This window comes from Canis aureus, chromosome 1, assembly GCF_053574225.1.
Source record: "Canis aureus isolate CA01 chromosome 1, VMU_Caureus_v.1.0, whole genome shotgun sequence".
NCBI lineage: Eukaryota > Metazoa > Chordata > Mammalia > Carnivora > Canidae > Canis > Canis aureus.
This window is the reverse complement of record NC_135611.1, coordinates 117,543,099-117,556,146: the sequence shown is the minus strand read 5'-3', so window position 1 is coordinate 117,556,146 and position 13,048 is coordinate 117,543,099. Positions and strand designations below refer to the sequence as shown.

At 57.0% G+C, this 13,048-nt stretch overlaps 4 protein-coding genes and 1 long non-coding RNA gene across 16 annotated transcripts; 3 read left to right on the top strand and 2 right to left on the bottom strand.

The window, feature by feature from the left end:
* Positions 1-297: 297 nt before the first annotated feature.
* On the bottom strand, positions 298-2,996 carry IGFLR1 (IGF like family receptor 1). Of its 3 annotated transcripts, XM_077854378.1 has the most exons (5): positions 2,881-2,996; positions 2,046-2,266; positions 1,451-1,635; positions 753-1,134; positions 298-682 (listed from the first exon to the last, which is right to left on the bottom strand). In XM_077854378.1, exons 2-5 carry the CDS (start codon positions 2,200-2,202, stop codon positions 345-347), a joined length of 1,062 nt encoding a protein of 353 aa, XP_077710504.1. In that variant the 5' UTR covers positions 2,203-2,266; positions 2,881-2,996; the 3' UTR covers positions 298-344. The 3 variants fall into 3 exon arrangements, with proteins under 3 accessions (XP_077710504.1, XP_077710492.1, XP_077710497.1); XM_077854366.1 differs by lacking the exon at positions 2,881-2,996 and having other exon boundaries at positions 2,046-2,845; XM_077854371.1 differs by lacking the exon at positions 2,881-2,996 and having other exon boundaries at positions 298-670; positions 2,046-2,845.
* Positions 1,866-3,958, top strand: LOC144287119 (uncharacterized). Its single transcript, XR_013355020.1, has 3 exons — positions 1,866-2,435; positions 2,618-3,112; positions 3,617-3,958. It is a non-coding gene; the product is annotated as an uncharacterized LOC144287119 (long non-coding RNA).
* Positions 2,987-5,241, bottom strand: U2AF1L4 (U2 small nuclear RNA auxiliary factor 1 like 4). Of its 8 annotated transcripts, none has more exons than XM_077854389.1 (8): positions 5,142-5,241; positions 4,908-4,995; positions 4,461-4,527; positions 4,328-4,377; positions 4,153-4,251; positions 3,839-3,972; positions 3,633-3,757; positions 2,987-3,272 (listed from the first exon to the last, which is right to left on the bottom strand). In XM_077854389.1, the coding sequence occupies exons 1-8, from the start codon at positions 5,183-5,185 to the stop codon at positions 3,160-3,162; spliced, it is 720 nt and encodes a 239-aa protein (XP_077710515.1). In that variant the 5' UTR covers positions 5,186-5,241; the 3' UTR covers positions 2,987-3,159. The 8 variants fall into 8 exon arrangements, with proteins under 8 accessions (XP_077710515.1, XP_077710516.1, XP_077710527.1 ...); XM_077854390.1 differs by having other exon boundaries at positions 3,633-3,728; XM_077854401.1 differs by having other exon boundaries at positions 3,633-3,728; positions 3,851-3,972.
* Positions 5,242-5,330: 89 nt separating this feature from the next.
* On the top strand, positions 5,331-6,763 carry PSENEN (presenilin enhancer, gamma-secretase subunit). Its single transcript, XM_077854455.1, has 4 exons — positions 5,331-5,490; positions 5,623-5,779; positions 6,224-6,328; positions 6,487-6,763. The coding sequence occupies exons 2-4, from the start codon at positions 5,719-5,721 to the stop codon at positions 6,624-6,626; spliced, it is 306 nt and encodes a 101-aa protein (XP_077710581.1). The 5' UTR covers positions 5,331-5,490; positions 5,623-5,718; the 3' UTR covers positions 6,627-6,763.
* A 1,081-nt stretch (positions 6,764-7,844) lies between these two features.
* On the top strand, positions 7,845-13,008 carry LIN37 (lin-37 DREAM MuvB core complex component). 3 transcript variants are annotated; one of them, XM_077854301.1, is made up of 9 exons: positions 7,845-8,234; positions 10,892-10,967; positions 11,158-11,208; positions 11,526-11,555; positions 11,635-11,720; positions 11,805-11,971; positions 12,486-12,626; positions 12,713-12,786; positions 12,872-13,008. In XM_077854301.1, exons 1-9 carry the CDS (start codon positions 7,931-7,933, stop codon positions 12,951-12,953), a joined length of 1,011 nt encoding a protein of 336 aa, XP_077710427.1. In that variant the 5' UTR covers positions 7,845-7,930; the 3' UTR covers positions 12,954-13,008. The 3 variants fall into 3 exon arrangements, with proteins under 3 accessions (XP_077710427.1, XP_077710438.1, XP_077710447.1); XM_077854312.1 differs by lacking the exon at positions 7,845-8,234 and adding an exon at positions 8,341-8,419; XM_077854321.1 differs by lacking the exon at positions 7,845-8,234 and adding an exon at positions 8,534-8,618.
* Positions 13,009-13,048: the final 40 nt, after the last annotated feature.

Below are 13,048 nucleotides of genomic sequence, written 5' to 3'. Positions count from 1 at the left end.
CAGAATTAAGGGTAAATTGTGGGGGTCTGCTAAAGCTTCAGAGCAAGAAATGTTCTATATGTTTCCGGTTACAACTCATCTAGTTCCCTGTGGATGAGCTCTTCCAGGGGAGGCAGGGCCATTTCTCAGAGAGGTTGCTCAGAGGCCCCTGGGGCCAGCTCTCAGGGGCACCTCAGGCCATATCTGTCTGGTCTTGTGTGTACGGTGGAAAGGGAGGTAGACTCCTTTTAGGTCTTGGCCCGATTAGGGCTTTATTTCAAAAGTGCACCTTAATGAGGCCCAGAAATGGCAGGCACCTACTTCATAGGAAGCTTTATTGAGGACTAGGCTGGGCAGGCCCCAGATCAGCCAAGTTTGGACAGCACCTGCAGCGCATCTGCCCGCCCTAGCTGGGCCAGGTGCGTGCCAAGCTGGCCCAGGGAGGCTGAGGGCTCCCTTGCCACCACCATCTCGATCAAGGCCCGCAGTGGCGAGCGACTCGGCCGCAGCGAGTAGACGAAGGTGGACCAGGCAGCGGGCACTCCGTATCTCGCCGCCAGGTGTCTAGTGGTGCCGCAGGCCATGCCCCCACCAGGCCCGGGTTCAGGATCCAGCAGCACTATCAGCTCCTCTAGCACCTCCAGCTCATCCAGGAGGCGAGACAGGGGCTGTGAGGCCAGATTCGGCAGCTCTGGGAGACAAACTGTGGAGGGGTGAGGGGGAGGAAGGGCAGTCTTCCAGTCCACTCCCTCCCTGGCACGTCCCCGACTAACCTCTGCCCAGGAGGGGAACCAGAGCCACCTCCTTCCAGGAGTCCCCTGCCTCTGGTGCCTCCAGGGGGCCTGGAGAGGATGAGTGCAAGAAGGTATGGATGTTGGTGTCGCCACAAACCAAGCCAGGACAGGGATGGAGGACTTTTGCCTGACGGCGGCACTGCTGGGCGAGCAGGAGGATCGCCGCAGAGGTGACCAGCAGCACCAGCACGGAGAGAACCAGCACCACCGGCTGGGCAGAGGTCTGCAGGGCCTGCCGGGTGACGTTGCGCTCCGACGTCCAGGAGAGACTGGAAATCGCTGATGGGCTGGGCTCCTGGGAACTGAAGACCTCGGGTTTCCAGGACTTCAGGGGGCACGGCTCCTTGGGAGGGACGGGCCTCTGCAAACAGGTCGGAGTAAAGCGGGAGACCTGCCCCCCTCCTGAACTCGGCCTGAACCTCCCATCCCTCAGTGGGACCAAATCCCCGCCTGACGCAGCTACCCTCCCCACCGGCCCACACACATCTCAACGCAGGTAAGTCTCCTGATCCTGTTGGGCCCCCACCCCCCTCTCTCCAGTGGGGCTACACCCCCTCCCTCCATCCAGCCCCTGCCCACCTCATCCCAAACCACGCCCTCCTGCTCCCACCCCGCCTCCTGCAAGCCACACCCCCGCCCAGCCCCCCTGCCCCCACCGCCCCCCAGCAGACCAGCACCTCTTTGCAGCGCCACTGGGTTCCGCTCCGGCTCCCCGCGGGGGCGGGGGCCGTGGCTCCGCCGCCACAAGGCCTACATAGCTCCGCACTGTCGGGGTTGCACTGCCCAAAAGGACACTCTTTGTAGGGGTGCGACACGTGATCGCCAGCGTTATTGAGCCCGCAGTTTTCTGAAAACTCGTAGTCTGGTGGGAAACAGGGTCTCACGTGTGGCCGCCCAGCCCCTCCTCTCCTGCACTAGCGACGCCCTTTCCCCTTTGTCCTATCCCAGCAGGCCCCACCCCCGGCACTCTACTAACCCAACCTATCAGCGACGTGCTCGCCCTCCCCCGCCCGAGCCCCGCCAGTCTCGAGACCCTCTCTCCGCAGCCCCCCCCCCGCCCCCGCTTTATCCACGCAGCCCACCCTCTGAACACTGCGGGGATCCTAAGGTAACCCACACTACCCCTCCCAGCACCAGCTCAGCCCCACACCGTCTCATCCCGCTGCCCTTACCCCGAAGCAAGCCTCACAGGCAGTAATCCTGCTTTCAGCCCTTCCCCGGCTCCTTACCACCCCGCCCCAACATACGCACGCCCCCGTCCCTGCTCCTCACCCGGGCAGGGGGGCGGCCCGAAGCGCTGCAAGCAGCTGCCGCAGCACCGGTTATCAGGGTTCCAGTATTCGAGGCCCCCGCAGTGCTGGGAGGCCTCCGGAGGTGCCGCCTGGGCCAGGAGCGGCGCGGCAGTCAGGAGGAGGCACAGGGGCCCCATCCGGGCGGGGTCTGCAGCCTGGGGGGCCGCGACCGCAGGACTTCCGGCCACAGCGCCTGTCACACTTTCCAGGAAAGCCGGCAGAAGAAGGAAGCAGTGATGTCGGGGCACGGGATCCCCCAGGCCCCTTTGAAGATGGGTGTCTACCCCCATCCCCTACTCTAGCTCCTGGACCATTATCGGAAGGGCCACCAAGGCCTCAAGATGGCTAGAATGAGGAGTCTGGAGCCACAGTAAGTGGATTCATATTCCCCCTCTGCCATCTTCCTTACCTCTTTTCTCATCCCTAAAATGGGATAACAATACCTGTCTCAGAGTCTTATTGTGAAAAATTAAAATCGTTACCTGAAGTACTTAGAATAGCACCTGGCATGTAGTAAGCTTAAGCATTAGGTATTTCCCTCTCCCATTTCAGGGCAGCTGGCATGGAGGACCCGGCCCATACCCTCTGGAGACTCCCACTCAACTCCCGGTGATCTTACCTTAGCTCCCTAACCCCAGTCTCCTCCCGGCTGGGAATCCTCCCACCTGACACAGCCAGGCCCTTCTCACCTGCCCTTCGAGAAGCCTCAGGGAGATGTTTTGTGCTGAAGTTCCCAGCACAAAGGCGTCTCCACCCCAACCAGTCCAATGGAGGGGTTTCTAAAGCCCTGGGCCCTGAGCCTGTTGCTCTCCCACCTGTTGCTGGAACAACTTCGGCTGGCGTTGTGGTTAGAGCCCAGCCCGCTTCCCCTTTTCGTCAGAAGATGTGGGGGTGGAAGGAAACTCCAGCCCACAGCTAGGCTCAAGCTAAAAGGTTCTAAACCCTCAATAGAGAACTTTATTAGGGAAGGGGTGGTAAGAGAAGATCCCTGTGTTGAACAGATTACATCTTGGAGCCCCGGAGTCTGGGGAAGACGGCGCTGGCGAGGTAAGGGAGCTTTCAGGAGGGGTCCTGGCCAGGAACACTGATGCCCGTCAGGAGTGGGTCAAGGGAGCCAGGGTCTCAGAAGCGACCATGCCGGTGGTCTGGGGAACGTCGTCGGTTTCTTTCTCGGGGACGGTGGCCGGTATGAGACCTCGGGGGTGACCTGGGGACAGGATGGAGAGATGAGGACTAGAGCTGTAAGGAGCACTGCACTATTCCCCCAGCCTGCCTCTATGCTCTGGGATGGGGCAAGTAACCAGAGTTCCTGAGTGGTATCGGGACAGGTGCTCAGAGACTGATCTCCACTGGGGATGCAGACTGGTCTTCGGTTTGGGGCTTTGGAGTTCCAGCTAGTTTAGGGGTTGAGACTCGGGCACTGGTCTTGGGATGGTGCTTAGAGCCAGTCTTAGGATATCTTAGGGTACAAAAGAGAGATGCTGTTCCTGGGGCGTAGGATCAGGTCCATCTCATGATATAAGGGCCTTAGGGTATGCGATGTCTTGACAGGCTGGTCCTGAGGTACCTGCGTCTGGGTCCCCGCCCATACAGCTGACGTCGGAGGTTCCGGGAGATGGGCCGCAGGTGCATGAAGTTGCAGAAACCACCGCGGGTACATTCCCTGGGTAGAGGGTAGATGGATGGGGGAGGCTGCTGCCGGTGAGAGCACCCCAACACACAGGAGTCTGGGGCTCCAGGTGCCGATTCCACCCTGGTACTCATCACCCATACCCCATCTCATACTGCCGGCAGCACGACTCCCGGAAGTCAGTGACAGGAGACAGCTCAGCGTGCACAGCCTGCCCATTGAACCAGCGGTTATTGAGTTCGGCCACTGCCCGCTCTGCATCCTCCTCTCGCCGAAACTGAGGGGAAAGTCCATCAGGTTCACCAATCAAACTCAGAAGTATTTAGGAAAGGATTAGTTAGCAGCTCTGGGGCTGGGCTGGATTTAGTGATGGCCCGCAAGCTGTGAGGCTTCAGTGGTGGCCTTTAAGCACTGAAATGCCTCCACTTCTAGGCTCTAACATGGGGACAGCAGGCACCTTGACATAGACATTGCCCACGAGGTGGTCCCCCAGGTTGTCGCACACATTCATCTCTTCAATCTCCCCATACTTCTCCTGCAGCTCCGTGAACACCTCCTGCGGAAGACCAGGAGGAACTCAGCTGAGCTCCTGGTTCCACAGGGAACTCAACCCATCCTTTGCCAACCCTCACCTCGAAGAAGTTATCATAGTGTTCCTGCACCTCCACGTCGCTCACGTGACCTGGAGGAGGGCGCAGGGTGAAATCAGGGGGTGACCTGCTGGGGGCTGTCCGCCCTGTCCCCCAAGCCCAGTCCCTCACTCACAGTGCGATCCGTCTGCGGTTTGGGCGGTGTTCTGTGGATTCCGGTACAGGTTGAGCAGCACTATGGTCTGAACAGAATTTAAAGGGGGCGGGGCCTGAGCTCATGCAAAGGGGTGAGGTAGGAAGGTTAGGGGTGAGACCTGGCAAGAGAGAAGAAGCCTGAGCACCTCGAGTGCATCAGCGATGCCTGCCCCTAAGGAAAGCAGAAGGGGAGAAACCTAACAGTCACGGACAGCCCAGCGGTGTAGTTTGTACGTACGGGGGCGTGGCCACGGTCCTGCGAGAAGGGCCAGAAGGAGGGGGAGGAACCTGCAGAGGCCCGACAAGAAAAAAGCCGGTGGTGGGGTGGGCCTTAGCAATCCGGAAAAGGCGGGACCTCGTGATGATGGACAACGGGAGGGGAATGGCCGGGAGGCGTTAACCCTCAAGGCTCCGTCGCGGGTCTCACCTGGCTGAAAGTCGGCTTGTTGTGAAGCCGGGAGCACCGGTCCCCGTGCCGGCAGGCCCCGATCTTAAAGTAAAAAGAGCAGTTAACCCTGGAAGAGGTGCAAAGACAAAGGTGAACCGAGGGCCGGGGAGGCCGGACACCCCAGAAACACCGCCCAGCGCCTCCCAGCCACCAGGGAACCCAAGGTCCCGGTCCCGGACCCCGCAAGGGGCCACTCCCTGCGCCCCTTCTCACTTGTCCTTCTCAGTCCCGAATATCGAAGCTAAATATTCAGCCATTTTTACCCGAACCCTCCAACTCTGTCTGCCCTTACGTCACTTCCGTTGCTTCAGAGCGTTGGGAAGTGTAGTTCGTCGCTGCCTCCCGACACAGCACGCGCTCCGAAACTGCCTACTGCGCTTGCGTGTTGGAGGCCCGCGCCCTCCCCGCAAAATCACCACCCGGAGTTCCCTGAAGGCGCATGCGTGTAGCCTCGCCGCACCCCCAAAAGACTACAAACCCCAGAGACACTTGCGGTATCTCGTGCAGACGTCCGGAGTTGAAAGTGGCAAAGGCTTCCAAGGGGAGGAAGTAGACTCCGCTGGTGAGTTGGGGGTCGTTTGCGCGCCCGAATAAACATGAAGAGCGTTCAACCCAGTCAGCTTGCTGGTGGGGGCCGGGGTAGCCTTCGTTCAGCAAACCCACCCTTCAGTTTATCTCCGTTTTGTCGTAATAGGGGCGTGGTTGTTCGCGATCCCTGCATCTGTCACTGGCGGCCAAGGCTCGGCTGCTGCCGTACAGACCCGCCGGACGACTCGGCCTCAGCGCAACTATGAACTTGGAGCGGGTGTCTAACGAGGAGAAGTTGAATCTGTGCCGGAAGTACTACCTGGGTAAGGGTCGGTTCCTAGGGTCCCAGAAGAAAGAGGGGAGCGGACTAGAGCGCCTGAGGGAAGAGGGCCTGGGGGCCTGGATTCTTGAGTCTAAGGGATCAAGCGACTGGGGTTGCAGACTCCTGGGTCTGAGAGAAGGGCCTGGGACCTAAGAAAAGAGGAGGCTGGGGCCTCAGCTTCTGGGTCCCAAGAGACGGGGGGGGGGGGGGGGGGGCGGGGATGTTGGGCTGGACAACGGGTCCTGAGAAAGAGATGACTTGAGTCAGATTTTTGGGGCCCCAGGAAGGAGCCAAGATTTCCAGGTCTCTGACAGCAGAGGACTCCATTTGAACTTGGGTATGGGAGAGGGCCTTTCGTCCTCTAGTTGGGAGTTGGGGCGGGTTATGGGGCCGGCGGGAATCCTTACTGACTTATGTTCCATTTTGTTTGTTTTTTTTTTCTTAGGTGGGTTTGCTTTCCTGCCTTTTCTCTGGTTGGTCAACATCTTCTGGTTCTTCCGAGAGGCCTTTCTTGTCCCAGCATACACCGAACAGAGCCAAATCAAAGGCTGTGAGTCCAGGGCACAGAAGAAGGGAGGCCATCAGGTGTTGGGAGGGAATGATGGGGGTTCCGGAATTCTGGAGCCATGGAAGAGAAGAGAGGCCAGTCTGGGGGGAGACAGAGAGCAGGTGGAGGCCAACCTTACCCATTCCTGTTCCCTCTTACAGATGTCTGGCGCTCAGCTGTGGGCTTCCTCTTCTGGGTGATTGTACTCACCACCTGGATCACTATCTTCCAGATCTACCGGCCCCGTTGGGGTGCCCTTGGTGACTACCTCTCCTTCACCATACCCCTGGGTACCCCCTGATACCTTCCTCTGCAAGCCTGGGCTCATTCTCCCAGGATGTGCTCCTCTACTCTAAGCTCACTCTCAAGCCCCAAAGACATGTTCCCATCTCCTATGTTCTTTGTCGACATCCCCCAATAAAGGACTCTAATTCTCTATATTGACTTCCTGGATCTTTTGGGGGTTAAGACCTAATATGGTTATTAATATTCAGAAACACGTATTGAATGCTCACTTTGTGCCAGGCTTACTGCTTCACACATGTACAATCCTTTCTACTCTGCACCCTCTGAAATTGGAACTTTCCTGCTCAGGGACCCTCTTTTACAGATGCAAAACTAAGAAAAGAATAATGCTTGCATTGCTAGGGGCTTTCATCCTGTACCGGTGGTGTGTGAATTGGAAAACTACTTCCCACTTGCTCTCCATATTCTCATCAGAAATGTGGTATCAGTGCTACCTCCTAGAATGTATCTAAGCTAAAGCATATGTGGTAAATGGAAGTTTCCCATTTTCCGGAGAAGATGTTGTCTGCAGCAATAGACATAGCCAAGAGCTTTATCAGAGAAGGCTTCTTTGATTATCCTATTTAAAATTTCAAATCTGGGATGCCTGGGTGGCTCAGCGGTTGAGCGTCTGCCTTTGGCTCAGGGCGTGATCCCAGGTCCTGGGATCCAGTCCTGCATCAGGCTTCCCTCAGGGAGCCTGGTTCTCTCTCTCCCTGTGTCTCTGCCTCTCGTTGTATGTCTCCTGAATAAATAAATAAATCTTGAAAAAATAAAATTTCAATTTCTACTTTGGTATCCTTTTTCATTCCATTTCATTTAAAAGGTTTTACTTGTTTCTTGTAATCTTACATTCTCTAAAATACAAGCTCTATTACAGCAAGAGGTTTTGTTTGTTTTGTTCAGTGCAGTGTCCCCAGTTCCTAGAACAGTGCCTGGCACACTAAAATATTTGCTAAATAAACGAGGTTGTGCCTGAAGAGAGATTAACAGGTAGCTGGCACCTGGCGAGCGCTCAGTAAGATTGAAGCGAGCCTAACTCCAGACTTCTCTTCCTCTCAGGGATCAGAAGGACTCCCACGGTTATAATAAACCCTGTCAAGAGCTAACTTGATGTAACTCAGAGCTTTAACACTACAAGTTCCAAGAAGCCTTGCGAAGCCCTGATCCTACATCTCCCGCCGTGCCTCGCGCGGCGCAGGCGCCGTTACTCTGCGTCTCGGGAGCTGGAACTACACCTCCCAGGAAGCGCTCGGGGATGTCGTCGGTTTGTTTCCGGAAACGGGGCCACAGAAAGGTGGGACTTAGACCTGGGAGCCGATGGCGGCAGCCGTCAATTGGTCAGAGATGAGATCGACGGTTGCACCGACAAATGGAAACAAGCAATTGCCAAAGGGCCCCGCCCACAGAAGGGAAACTAGTGGAGGTGGCGGCTGCAGTGGCGGTCGCCGCCGGACACTGTTCAGCGCCGAGGACTGTCCGCTCACGAAGCTTATCTTGACCTTTTCCCCTCTGCCTTCAGCCTTGGTTTGTGACCCTGGGCTCCTTTGGGCTCCTGTGACCCAGTTAGCCACACCTCAGACCCAAACCATGTTCCCGGTGAAGGTGAAAGTGGAGAAATCAGGTGAGAACCGCGAGGTAGGGGGCTTTTAGGGGAGCACCGACGGGCCGGGGTATGGGAGTCGCGATAGACAGGCTTATCGCGATAAGACGGACCACGCGACTTCTTCCTGCCGCCCCTCGGACGAGCGCTAGGTCAGGCATCGAACGATTCTCGCCACCCTCATACCCTCCGGGTTTGTGCTCAAGGTAGTGTTGAGGTTGAACGGTGGTGGCTCGGACTGTGTGGTGCGGGAAGACGTGGGACCCCGAGCCGCCTGAGACTTCTTGACTCTGCCTCAGTTTCCCTGTTTCCAGCAGTGGTCATGGGCCAAGCATTGTGCTCAGAGCCTGAAGTTCAGGGAAGCTTTTAGTCCTGGCAGCCACTGTATCCCAGTAATCCTAGGAGGTAGGAAATGTGGTGGATGGGGGAACCGAAGCCGAGAGACAGGAAGTCATTTTGAATTGGGTCGGAGCTGATGGGAAACCGGGTCTGGCACGGTGAGGGTGTAGGAGAGGCATGGGATCCAGACCCCCCAAAAAGGAGTAAGATGACGTGTAGGGTGTTAGATGGTGTAAGTGGAAATAAATCGAAACAGGAGGAGGCAAGATCTGGCAAGGTGAGGGAGAGAGCGATGAGCATAGGTGAGGGAACAGCAAATCAGACCAAGGAAGTAGCTCTGAAGAGGCCCTGAGGTGGAAGACTCATCTGGCGCGTGCAAGGGACCAGCAGGGAGGCCAGTGTGTCTGGAGCACAGGGAGTGAAGGGAGAGTGAGAGGATGATGACAAAGAGCGAGAGGGAGGAGGACAGATCCTGTGAGCCCAAGTTAGGACTCTGGCTTTTGCTCTGAGGGAAATGGGGAGCCAAGGGAGGGTTTGGAACTGAGGAGCGAGTTAAAAAAAATACACCCCCCCCAAATGCAAAAAAAAAAAAAAATTGTGAGTGCAAGAGTAGAGGCCTGACCACAAATGATGGTGGGGGCAGGAGTAAGGCAGGCAGGGTCGTGGAGGCCTGTGAACATCAGGCCGAAGAGCTCAGACTCCGTCCCAGGGCTCCGCAGAGTCGTGGAGCTTTCTAAGCAGGGGAGGATCAGGGCCAGTTTGGTTTTCCAAAGAGTCCTCTGACCAGCTTGTGGAGGGTAGGTCAGAGGAGGACATTGAGGCTGGAAGCCCAGGAGAAGAAAGGGAAAGGACCAGGGTAAGGAGTGGGTGGGTGGAGAGACACTCAGGAGGCCAAGTGGACAGGCCATGCTGTTGGTGAGCTGGGGTGGGGGAGAGTGTCTATTTTGAGGCCTAGGGACGGACTGGGGGCCAGTGGGGCAACCCTGAGATGGGGGCCCAGGAAAGAGGGTAAAGTTAAGAGAAGCACTGAGGCTAGTGTGGGACCCAGCAGATGGTAGGGACCTAGGGGATGTCCAAGGGAAGGTATCTAGGAGGCCATGGGATCCCAAGGTCTAAGGTTCAGGAGAGAAGCAGGGGCTAGGGAAAGAGATGTGGGTATGCCTTGTATCTTGGCTCCCGCCCAGGGCTCTTTGCTAGAATTTCAGCTGCCCCTAGCCCTTTACCCTGACCCTGTCTCTCCGCAGTGATGTTGGGAATCCCCATATCTCCCCATCCCAGGGCTGGCAAAGCATGTCCTTACGTGTCCTTCCAGGCTCTGAGCTTTGGGCCAGAGTGATGCTAGGTACTGGCATAAGAGCGAGAGGAGAATATTTATACCCTCACCTCAAGTTCTGTGTTGAGGCCTGGAATGCAGGTGCCGGAGGTTATCTCCCTGGCAGGGGGGAAGCCCCAAATGAATATTTTAGGTGTGATCTCCAAATTATTAAATGTTGTCCTTTCAGATTTAGTTCAGATTTAAAATAATACCACTGCCTCCGCCAAACAACGCACATCTAGGGCCTAGATTCTGCACCCAGCTTGAGTCTCTGCCTTCTGACTTTGTGTGTGGAGCCAGACGGCCTGAGTGCAAATCCTCAGCCCTGCAGTGGCCTGGCTGTGTGACTCTGAGCAAGTAGCCTGACTTCTCTGTGCCTTGGTTTCATCATACATAAGATGAAGATAAGCACATCTACCTGCCAGGGTTATTGTGAAAATGTAATGGGTTAGCGTCTGTGATATGCTTGGGGCAATTCTTGGCACATAGTACGTACTCTGCACAACTTACTTGCTGTTCTTGCACGCTGCTGCTGAGAGGTTCATATGCACCATAGGTTTATTTAAGCCTCCAAACAATCCGGATGCCTGGGTGGCTCAGCAGTTGAGTGTTTGCCTTCAGCTCAGGGCGTGATCTCAGGGTCCTAGGATCAAGTCCCACATTGGGCTCCTTGTGGGGAACCTGCTTCTCCCTCTGCCTGTGTCTCTGCCACTCTCTCTCTCTGTCTCTCATGAATAAATAAAATCCTTAAACAAACAAACAACAGTCCTTGCAGATAGGTATCATTGGGAGACCTATTTTCATGATGAGGAAGCAGGCTCAGTGAGTTAAGGTGACTTGCCTTTGGTCACACATGAGCATGTGGGTCAGCCCTGGAACCCAGAGCTCTTGCTCATCACATCAATTGTCTGTGCCCCCTGCACCCTGTCAGCATGCCTGGGCCTGGCTGTTGGCTTGAGTGCGCATGCCCCTCTGCAGCCTAGCTAGCTGGCCACTGACTCCTGCTTGGTATCTTCTTCCCCAGAGTTGGAGATGGCCAAGGCCCGGAACCAACTTGATGCTGTGTTGCAGTGTCTGCTGGAGAAGAGTCACATGGACAGGTTGGGATGTAGCCCAGCACCGGTCATAGAGGGTTGGGGGTCCTGGCAAGTTGGACCCTCTGGTCCTGGGTAGATCTGGGTAGGACCTCAGAGGCTGGCTTAGGGAGCAAGGGGCCCAGTGGAAAAGCCACTCAGTGCCTTCCCACTCGGCCCTGGGAACCCTGAGCCCATAGTCCTCTCCTGCTACCAGGGAGCGTCTGGAAGAGGAAGCTGGGAAAACCCCCTCGGACACCCACAACAAGTAAGTTTTATTGATGGGATCCAGCTGATGGTCTGTGCTGGACAGCTTCCTCCCCCATCCGGGCCCTGACCACCCTGCTCCGTGCTTTCTCCACCATAGTCCTGACCACCCTGCATGTACAGAGACCCTGTAGCAGCAGGAGCTCAGGTCCCCTCATGCTTGGCACCTACAGCCCTGGAGGTGTGGGCAGAACACAGGATCTAAGGGGGGCTGGGTGCTGTGTGAACATCTCAGTATCCGCAGGGTGCCCTTTGGGGTAGTTTTGAGCAGGCTTCTGTTCGGGGATCGGCTTGCTGACGCCTCGTCTCTCCCCACAGGGATTGTTCCATTGCAGCCACTGGCAAACGGTAAGGTGGCCCTGGGCCCCAGCCAACTGACGGGAGGTCTGCGCCCTGCCCTGGTCCTGATGTTCTATGCCCCACGCAGGCCGTCCGCCCGCTTCCCCCACCAGCGGAGGAAGAAGAGGAGGGAGATGGATGACGGGCTGGCTGAGGGAGGGCCGCAGCGATCCAGTGAGTAGGCGGTGGCCCTGCAGGGCAGGCCCCGGTGGAGAGCTGTGTAGGATGTTCACACACCTTCCCCTCCCACTACCCCAGACACGTATGTGATCAAGCTGTTTGACCGGAGTGTGGACTTGGCCCAGTTCAGCGAGAACACACCACTGTACCCGATCTGCCGTGCCTGGATGCGCAACAGCCCCTCAGTGCGCGAGCGGGAACGCTCCCCCAGCTCCCCGCTGCCCCCGCTGCCTGAGGATGAGGAGGTTGGATGTGGAGGGGGGCCCTCCCAGCAGCCAGTGGGTAGATGGTTAAAGGTGTCCTCTGCCTCAGTGACTTCTGGGTCCCATGAGGCACACAGATAGGAACCCTTTCGCTGAGGGTATGGGTAGAACTCCCTAAAGCAGACAGACATGCCTACCTGGCCTGAGAAGGAAAGGGGACAGGGTTCCCTTGGGCAGGTAAAGGTGGCCTCCAAGATCAGAGGTCCCCAAAAGCTGGGGGCTTGACACAGGGGTCCTTAGTGCAAACAAGTGTAGCCACCTGGCCTAGAGGAGCAGATGGGGGCTACTGGGCTGGGTAGGAGTGATTGGAAGTCCCTGGGCTGGACAGGAGAATACAGGCAGGGATCCCTGGAGCAGACAGTTCTTTGCATGGCTTTTAAGAGCCCTGGTGAGACCTAATGTCTGCCATCACTGAAAGGCAGGAGGGGTGAAATGTGTACTACGGGCCCCCTTCCCTAACTCTCTTGGGCCTGGTGTGGGGCTCCTTTTTCCCCAGAGTTCCGAGGTCACCAACAGCAAGAGTCGTGATGTGTACAAGCTGCCTCCACCCACAGCCGCTGGACCACCTGGAGATGCTTGCAGATCCCGAATTCCATCCCCCCTGCAGCCTGAGACCCAGGGTACCCCTGATGATGAGGTAGGTATGCAGGCCGGCCCAAGGCTGTGGGGCATATGTTATGGGCCTTGGGCGTGGCCAACCCAGCCTGGCTCCTGTCCACACAGCCCTCGGAGCCTGAGCCCTCACCGTCCACACTCATCTATCGCAACATGCAGCGCTGGAAACGCATCCGCCAGAGGTGAGCATCCCCCAACCTGTTTGTACCCCTATGGCCTCCACCCCAACTGCTGAGTCTTCCCGTTGCTTTTCTACCCCCACTGCAGGTGGAAGGAGGCATCTCATCGGAATCAGCTTCGGTACTCAGAAAGCATGAAGATCCTGCGGGAGATGTATGAGCGACAGTGATGTTCCCCTGCCCCCCACGCCCCCCCAATAAACATTCGCCTCCTTTGCACCTTCATGCTGGCCTCTGCTTACTCCAGCCCCTATTTCCCAGCCCA